This window comes from Erinaceus europaeus, chromosome 4 (genome assembly GCF_950295315.1).
Source record: "Erinaceus europaeus chromosome 4, mEriEur2.1, whole genome shotgun sequence".
Lineage (NCBI taxonomy): Eukaryota > Metazoa > Chordata > Mammalia > Eulipotyphla > Erinaceidae > Erinaceus > Erinaceus europaeus.
The window spans coordinates 118,900,736-118,910,002 of NC_080165.1; the positions used below are offsets into that span (position 1 = coordinate 118,900,736).

The 9,267-nt window shown below is 38.5% G+C and overlaps 1 protein-coding gene and 1 pseudogene across 1 annotated transcript; both read left to right on the forward strand.

Moving 5' to 3' along the window:
- Nucleotides 1-576: 576 nt before the first annotated feature.
- On the forward strand, nucleotides 577-4,893 carry LOC103124649 (trace amine-associated receptor 6-like; annotated as a pseudogene).
- Nucleotides 4,894-7,693: 2,800 nt separating this feature from the next.
- LOC103124638 (trace amine-associated receptor 7a-like) lies at nucleotides 7,694-8,755 on the forward strand. The gene has a single exon (XM_007535367.3). The coding sequence runs from the start codon at nucleotides 7,724-7,726 to the stop codon at nucleotides 8,753-8,755; it is 1,032 nt and encodes a 343-aa protein (XP_007535429.2). The 5' UTR covers nucleotides 7,694-7,723.
- Nucleotides 8,756-9,267: the final 512 nt, after the last annotated feature.

Consider the following 9,267-nt stretch of genomic DNA (forward strand, 5'->3'; position numbering starts at 1 on the left):
GTTGAGTTGAGATAATCATTAATAAGGTGATTAATATATACCTGGCACATGGTCCTCATTGATTATCAGAAAACTTAAACAACTTGAAAGAAGTAGTGACATTTGAACTGAACTCTAAAGATGGTTACTTTCAAGCTGTGCTGCTATAAACATGGATATATTTGTATTTCTTTAGATAAGTGCTTTTGTGTTCTTTGGACAGATCCTTAGAAAGGAAGTGCCTGTTTATAGGGCAGACCTATTTTTATTGTTATGAGAAAAATTTAGATTTTTTTTCCACGGGGATAAAAAAGTTGTGGCATATATTGTATACACAGGAATATTATTTAGCTTAAGAAATGATTAAATTTTTCTTCTTTTCCATATTTTGGATGGAACTTGAAGGAATCATACATGTTAAGTGAAATAAGCCAGAAGGGAAAGGATTGTCTCACTTAAAGATAAGAACCAGATTGTCTCACTTAAAGATGGCACTTAAGAAGCAAGAAGAGAAAAGTGATGTGGGGTGAAATGTTGACTGGGTGAGATGAACTGCAGTAAAGTAAAAGACGTTGGGGTAAGAGGTAGATGGGGCAGAGTGGAGAGGTCATGAAGAACCCAGGGCACTTTGGTGAAGAGAGGTTTGGGTTGGTAGGGGTGGAAAGAGTGGTATAGAAATGTCATGTATCAGCAACTGTCCTATAAACTGTTATTATTTTTTCCTTTCCTCCTTTTATTCTTCTCCTTCTTCTGCTTCTACTTCTTCATCATCTCATCCTCCTCCTGTCTGTCTCTTTCTGCCACCAGGGTTATTGCTGAGGCTCAGTAACTGTACACTGAATCTACTCTCTCTCTTTTTTTTTTTTTACCATTTATTTTTATTTTTCACTTGACAGGACAGAAAGACATTGGGATGCATTGGATCGACCTTCCCGTGGTGCATCTCGTGAGTACCCATTCATTGGGGGAACTGACGATCCTTCCTAGCCGACTGAATCCACATGGATCCCAGTCACTTTCAAAGCCAGCAACAAGCAGCTCCTGACAGCTTTCAAGCTGTTGGTCCTGCTCTTCGAGTCCTCCAACTTAATGTTGAGGGGCTGTCCTTTGCCAAACGCGTTCTTATTGGTCAATTGGCGATACAGCATCAGGCAGATGTTATCTGCCTACAAGAAACACATATAGCAGTAGATGAAGCTGCTCGATTCACCATCAGTGGATTCAATTTAATATGCTATAATCTCCATCCTAAACACGGACGAGCCATCTACGCCAAATCGTGTCTTGCGGACGTTTACCATACGGCCTCTTCGACCTTCTACGACTCCATTACTATTGGAACTATTCAGCTTGTCAATGTATATAAGCCTCCCAGTGCCTCACGGGATAATGAGGTCCTGCCTAGCCCGAATCACCCAGCCGTTTACGTTGGAGACGCTTGACGTCTCATCACCCAATCTGGTCCCCTATGCCTACACTGAACTTCTCTGTTCCAGTCTCTTGGAAACAGAGTTGGCAGTCAGCTGAGGTAAAGAACAAACGCCTCTTCACAGACCCCTGCAAGCGTCAACCCGGCTTTGACCTAGCACGTCATGATTGGGCCCTCCTCAATCGCTATCAAACAGGCCATGGCCGGTGCGCCGCTATGTTCCATCGCTGGGGAGCCAGAGATGACCCAAACTGCCCCTGCGGCTCCAGACAGACTATGACCCACATAGTCAACGACTGCCACCTCTCCAGATTCAAAGGAGGTCTCGAAACTTGACATCAGGCTCAACCTGACGCTGTTGACTGGCTACGGAAGAAGGGCAAACGCTAGAAGAAGAAGAACCAGATGTGTCACTACCCAGCCTACATTATTTCTACAATAAAATGATCTACACAAAACCCCCAAAGAACAGAGAATCAGATCCCATCTTCAAAACTGTAGAGTCCCTGTAGTTCAGGGAGTGAACAGGGTTTTTGTTATTAGCTCCTCAAAATATTTTGGAAAAAAAATGACAGAAAAGGCAGCTAGATAATAGACATCAACACTTTGCTAACTTTGGCAAAAATGAATATCCTAAATATCAAGACCAACTAGCAGGCAGTGTTTGATACAAAAGGTAAGAAAATTTTGTAGCAAAGCAGACTTACAACATATTTACTTGAATATAATTTTTCCTGAGTATAGAAAAATATTTTCAATTCTATTGTACAAAAAGGATATAAAATGTTATAATTATATTTAAGATTTGCCTAATATAATATGGAATTATTTCATATACTCAGAGATTAAAGTAGAGATGTAGCAGGGCATGGAAATGTTATTAGGTAACTAAGAACTCTTGGTATTCAATATAAATAAGACTTTCTTAATATTTCAATAAATACAAACCACTCGGTTTTTTATGCTTGTAAAAATGACAAAACTTCTCTGAGTATTTACACTGTTGACAATAGCGTTGTGAGAGGCAACTCCTCCCTGCCCACAGGCCTGCTATGAAAATGTAAATGGATCCTATGTGAAAACTTCTACTCTCCTGCACCCAGGCTGATTCTTTACGTTGTGTTTGACTTGGGGGCTATTCTGGCTGTGTTTAGGAACCTCCTGGTGATGATCTTCCTCCTTCACTTCAAGCAGCTGCATTCTCCAACCGATTTTTTCATCGCCTTTCTGGCCAGTGCTGACTTTCTGGTGGGTGTGACTGTGATGCCCTTCAGCACGGTCAGGCCCATAGAGAATTGCTGGTACTTTGGGTGAAGTTTCTGTACTTTCCATACTAGCTATGATGTGGTATTTTGTTTCTATTCTCTCTTCCACTTGTACTTCATCTCCATTGACAGGTACACTGCTGTTACGGACCCTCTGGTGTACCCTACCAAGTTCACAGTGTCTGTGTCAGGGATGTGCATTGGTGACTCCTGCATCCTGCCCCTTGTGTTCAGTGGTGGCATATTCTACACTGGTGTCTATGATGATGGACTGGAGGAATTAGTAATTATTCTCAGCTGTGTAGGGCTCTGTCAGCCTGTTCTAAATCAACACTGTATTTTGATAGGTTTTTATTATATTTCATACTTACTTTTATTATGATGAGTCTATACAGTAATACTTTTTTTGCAGTTCAAAAGCAAGCTGAAATGATTGACAGTATCAGTAGCCAAGCAAAAGCTTTATCAGAGACCTTCAAAGCCAAGGCTATAAATAGATAGAACAAATCAGCTTTGGTATCACAGTGATAGCCATTTTTATCTCATGGTTACCATATGCAATTGATTCACTGATAGATTATTTTTCTTCCTTTATTGGGAGATTCATGTTTTACACTCAACGGTAAATACCACTGACAGATTCTTTTTGCAACTATTTTATCCCTTCTTTGTGTGTGTGTATCAGAAGTCTTTTCTTCTTCTTTATTTAATTTTTATTTATAAAATGTAAACACTGACAGGACCATAGGATAAGAGGGGTACAATTCCACATAATTCCCACCACCAGAACTCTGTATCCCATTCCCTTCCCTGATAGCTTGCTTATTCTTTAGCCTTCTGGGAGCATGGACCCAGGGTTATTATGGGCACAGAAGGTGGAAGGTCTGGCTTCTGTAATCGTTTCCCCACTGAACATGGACATTGATAGGTCCATCCATACTCCCAGCCTGTTTCTCTCTTTCTCTAGTGTGGCAGAGATCTGGGAAAATGGGGCTCCAGGACACATTGGTGGGGTCATCTGTCATGGGAAGCCAGGTTGGCATCATGTTAGCATCTGGAACTTGGTGGCTGAAAAAGAGTTAAGATATAAAGCCCAAAAATTGTAGACTCATTAAAGTATGCCAGTCTCTTGCCCTTACTAAGCTTTTGTAGTCCTTACTTTTCTGACAAGGTTAGCTTTGGAGTGTTTGAGGGAGGTGCAATAGGACGTAGGTGAGTAGGGTATTTAGGTCTAAGGAAAAACTATTTGATTAAGTATTTTATGGTGTCTTTTTAGGTCTTTCTGATTGCTATATTTATTGACTCACTGCAAATTATTCTATCCTTTCTTTTTTTTTATTTTTCATTTGTTTTGCCTCCAGGGTTATCACTGGGGCTCGGTGAGGACACCAAGAATCCACTGCTCCTGGTGGTAATTTTTTCCATTTTATTGAATAGGATAGAGGGAAATTGAGAAGGGGAGAGGGAGATAGAGAGGGAAAGAGAAAGATAGATATCTGAAGACCTGTTCTGCTGCTTGTGAAGCATCCCCCATGAGATACGTTGTTGGTTTGGCTATTATAACTCTGCTCTAAATCCTTTTATTTATGCCCCATTTACCCTTAGTTTAGAAGAGCAAGACCTGGGAGTCAGGTGGTAGCACAGTGGTTAAGCACAGGTGGTACAAAGCACAAGGACCAATGTAAGCATCCCGGTTAGAGCCCCCGGCTCCCCACCTTCAGAGGGGTCGCTTCACAAGTGGGGAAGCAGGTCTGTAGGTGTCTGTCTCCCCTTCCTCTCTCCATTTCTCTGTCCTATCCAACAACAAAGACATCAATAACAACAACAACAATAAAAAAGGGCAAAAACAAAGGGAAAATGAATAAATAAATATTTAAAAAGTTAAAAAAAAAGAAGAGCAAGACTTAATCAAGTTGTGTTGGTAAAAAAAGACTTAAAATTTTAGGGTTTGGAGGTAACCAGTTTTATCAGGACCTACCATGTTTCACCATCCTAATTTTCAGAACCACTTTCTTTCAAAATAAGTGTTAGAATTTTAATAAAAGCATTGAAAGTTTGAGAATGCAATTTTTATTTCATTTCAGTTGCCTAGAGATTAGCTTTCTGTGCTAGAACTATAAGAGATAAGATTCTTTCAAAGCATTCATGGGTGCTTTCAGTCCTTATATGAAACTATTGCTAGTACTCATCTCTCTCTCTCTCTCTCTCTCTCTTTTTTAACCATAGACTGCTCAATTTTGGTGGTGGTGGGGATTGAATATGAGACCTCTATAGTTTCAAATATGAAAGTTTTTGCATAGCCATTTTTTTATCTCACTGTTCATGATTTTATTCCCCAAGTTTCACAAACAGTCAAAAGTACATAATAAACTTACTATATAAATCTCTTAAATAAAAATGCTTCATGGCTACAAATATTGTATCATTCAGAGTCAAGTAATTGATTACAGATATCTACAGATAATTATCTCAATCACTGTTTTGCTGTTGAAAGTTATAGACTACCAGTCCCCATTTACAACTGAAAAGAAGGACATCAGTGCTTTCAGTGATAATTGTAACTGATGTCCAATTTCAGGAAAGTATTTGAGAATTTTGACATTCAGATCCTGTGAAACAATGTAATCTTATGATCTTCCCCTTTATTTCTGGAAGAACTATGAATTATTTTTAGTTTGATATTTATACAGTACAACTGAATATATATATGCACCCATTCTTTTCGTGTGTGCCTGAAGTGGGAAAACTAGATCTGTTATAATCTCTAATTTTGGTTTTCTTGAGGTATCTGCACACTGGTTCCCATAATGGCTGTACAAATTCACACTCCTATAAATAGTGTACAAGAGTCAGATTTCTCTTTTTAATATATTTATTTATTTATTATTGGATAGAAACAGAGAAAATGAGAGAGAGGGGGGAGATAGAGACAGAGATACCTGCCACCCTGCTTCATCACTGGTGAAGATTTTCCTCTGCAGGTGGACACCAGGGGCTTGAACCTGGGTCCATGTGCACTGTAATGTATGTCCTCTTTTACTCTTTTATTTCTTTTTCCTTTCTATTTTTTTTTTCAACCGGAGTTGCCACTGAGGCTCAGTTCCTGCACAACTCTGGAAATCTATTTTATCCCTTTTCTTCTTTTTTATTTGTTTTGCCTCCATGGTTATTGTCACTGGGGTAAGGTGAGGGCACTATGAATCCTGATGGCCATTTTTTTCTATTTTATTGACTAGGACAGAGAGAAATTGAGAGGGGAAGGGAAGACAGAGAGGGAGAGAGAAAGATAGACACTTGCAGACTGCTGCGCTGCTTGTGAAGTGTCCCCATATTGGAAGTTTTTTTTTTATAAAGGGTGAGAGATAGAACTTGAAAGAAGAGAGACAGAGAGAATGAAAGACACCTATATTACTGCTCCACTTCTGAAACTTCCATCTGCAGGTAGGCACTGGAGGGTTGAATTCAGGTTCTGACACATAATTACATGTGTACTCTAAAGGTCAGTCATGAACTGATTCCCTCTTTTATTTCTTTCTAAAACATCTTATAGTTCCCCATGAATAGTTCTTTAATTTTTGTGTGTGTGAGTTCAAATTGGTGTGACTACATTAGAAGATTAGATATTTTTTTTGGTCTGATGCTGTTGAACATATACTTCTCATATGATAAAGTAATACACTTCTAAATATTTATCTACAAGAAAAACAATTATACATCTATTCTAAGAGTTTTATACTAGTTTTCATAAAATCACTATAAAGGTACACAGGCAAATAATTGCATGTATTAATAACACAATGGAATGTTATTTATCAATAAAACAGGTGCACATCTAGTATGCCTAATAAGCCTATGACTATCATAAACATTGGGTTAAGAGAAATAAATTTGTCTAGAAGAAAACATATTTTGTGGTTCTTTTCATTTTTTTATCTTTATTTATTGGATAGATAGTCAGACATCGAGAAGGGAGGGGTAGATGCAGAGATGAGAGACACCTGCAGCACTATTTCACCACTCCCAAATCTTTGCCCCTGGGTGGAGACTGGGGACTAGAACCTGGGTCCTTACACATTCTAACATGTGAGCTCAGCCAGGTGCACCACCACCCAGTCCCTTGTGGTTCTTTTCACATGTAATTTTTTTTTACTATATTTTTTATTAGTGATTTAATATTGGTTTATAAAATTACAAGATAACACGGTAAACACCATTCCCACCACACCATTCCCACCACAAGAGTTCTGTGTCCCCCTTCCTTCCACTGAAAATTGTAGTGGTTCTCCCAAGGAAAAAAATATGGGTTGACTATTATTTCTATAGCTATATGTCTATCTATTTAAAAATATTTACTTATTTTATTTTTGCCTGTATAATCTCTGAGTTCCTGTCAACCTGAGCTCATTCTTGATCACAGCTGAGAACTTTTCAGACTTCACTCATTTCAAGACCAGTCTTCCTTGAGTGGCAGAGTAAGACAAAGACTCTGAAAATTTCTATTTCTAAACAAGGACAATGTCACCAGGAAATTAGATGGGCATAAACATAATTATTATTAACAAGCTTCCTTTTGCACCTTGCACTATGGGAATTCAACCTTAATAGTATTGGGTAATTGGAATTATTTATCTGCTTTCCTAGGGAGACAGATGCTTTGGCCATTATCTTAGCTTTGATTATAAATTAGCATAAAAGCACTAATTAAATGTGGTATTTGTACATGCACCATGTAAAAGCCGTTTGAAGAAAAATTCTCAGATAACAAAGTACTAGGTAAGTAAGCAAAGTTTAGATGGTGATGAAAAAGAACTGCTTAGTCATTGGGAAGTAATTATGAATTGAAAGTGTGTATGGCTTTTAAAAAACTGAAAATTAGAATTAGAAAGTAGCAAGAACTAAAAAGAGGGAGACAGTGTACTGTAAATTACTGACACATCATGTACATTATTTTAAAAGGTCTTTTGGAAACTGGAATGAACTATGAACAATTGAAAGAAAATTTATCTACACAATAAATGATGACAGTTTCATCAGGTATCAAAGCAGCATCATGAGCAGTGACATTCCCCCTCCTGTAGCTGTGCAGCTGTGCTATGAGAACGTGAATGGATCCTGTATCAAAACTTCCTATTCTCCAGGCCCCCGCCTGATTCTGTATGCAGTGTTTGGCTTTGGAGTTGTGCTGACTATATTTGGAAACCTCTTGGTAATGATTTCAATTCTTCATTTCAAGCAGCTCCATTCTCCAGCCAATTTCCTCATTGCCTCTCTGGCCTGTGCTGACTTCTTGGTGGGAGTGACTGTGATGCCCTTCAGCACAGTGCGGTCTGTGGAGAGCTGCTGGTACTTTGGGCAGAGTTACTGCATGTTTCACTCTTGTTTCGAAGGATCATTCTGTTATGCTTCTATCTACCATCTGTGTTTCATCTCTCTTGATAGATACATTGCAGTCACTGACCCTCTGGTCTATCCCACCAGGTTCACTATGTCTGTTGCTGGCGTGTGTATTGTTTTCTCTTGGCTCTTCTCCATTATTTATAGTTTTTCCCTTCTTGGCACTGGTGCAAATGAAGTCGGTCTGGAGGACTTAGTAAGCGCTCTCACCTGTGTGGGAGGCTGTCAAATTGCAGTGAATCAAAGTTGGGTATTGGTAAATTTTCTAATATTTATTATCCCCACACTAGTGATGATAATCGTCTACTCCAAGATTTTCCTGATTGTTAAACAACAGGCCAGAAAAATTGAAAGCATGAGTTCTAAAACCGAGAGATCATCTGATGATTATGAAGACAGAGTAGCCAAAAGGGAAAGAAAAGCTGCAAAGACACTGGGAATTGCAGTGCTAGCATTTCTGGTTTCATGGTTGCCCTATTTCATTGATTCAATAATTGATGCCTTCTTAGGTTTCATCACTCCTACATATATTTACGAAATACTTGTTTGGTTTGCTTACTATAACTCAGCAATGAACCCTTTGATTTATGCTTTCTTTTATCCTTGGTTTAGAAAAGCTATCAAATTAATTGTCACTGGTAGAATTTTAAGGGGGAATTCCTCAACAATAAATTTATTTCCCGAGTAGTTTCTTCTTTATCAAAAGGGAGCAATGACAAAAGATGAACTATAATGCCTAATGAATAAAAATGATGATAGATGTGGAGGGTATTTATATAAAATAGTTTTTAATGATGCACTTATTTATTTATTTATTGGATAGAGACAGAGAGAAATTGAGAGGGGAAGAGGCGATAGAGGAGGAAAGAGACACCTGGAGCCCTGATTCACCACACGTGAAGCTTTTCCCCTGCAGGAAGGACCAGAGGTTTAAACCTGGGTTTTTGTGGATGGTTTTTGTGCTTAGCAAGGTGCATCACCACTTGGCCCCTATATAAATAATTTATTTGAAATTGAATTTTGGCCCAAACTTTTAAGTTTAGTTCATTGTTCTTGAGTAAACATCTATGAAACTTTTTTTTTTTTATCATGTAACAAATAGTATAAGACCCAGTTACATAAGGACTACAACACCAGCCCTGCCATCTGACATGGTTTTGGTCTAGTAAGTTCTCTGAGCTTCCTTGTATTTCTCTGATT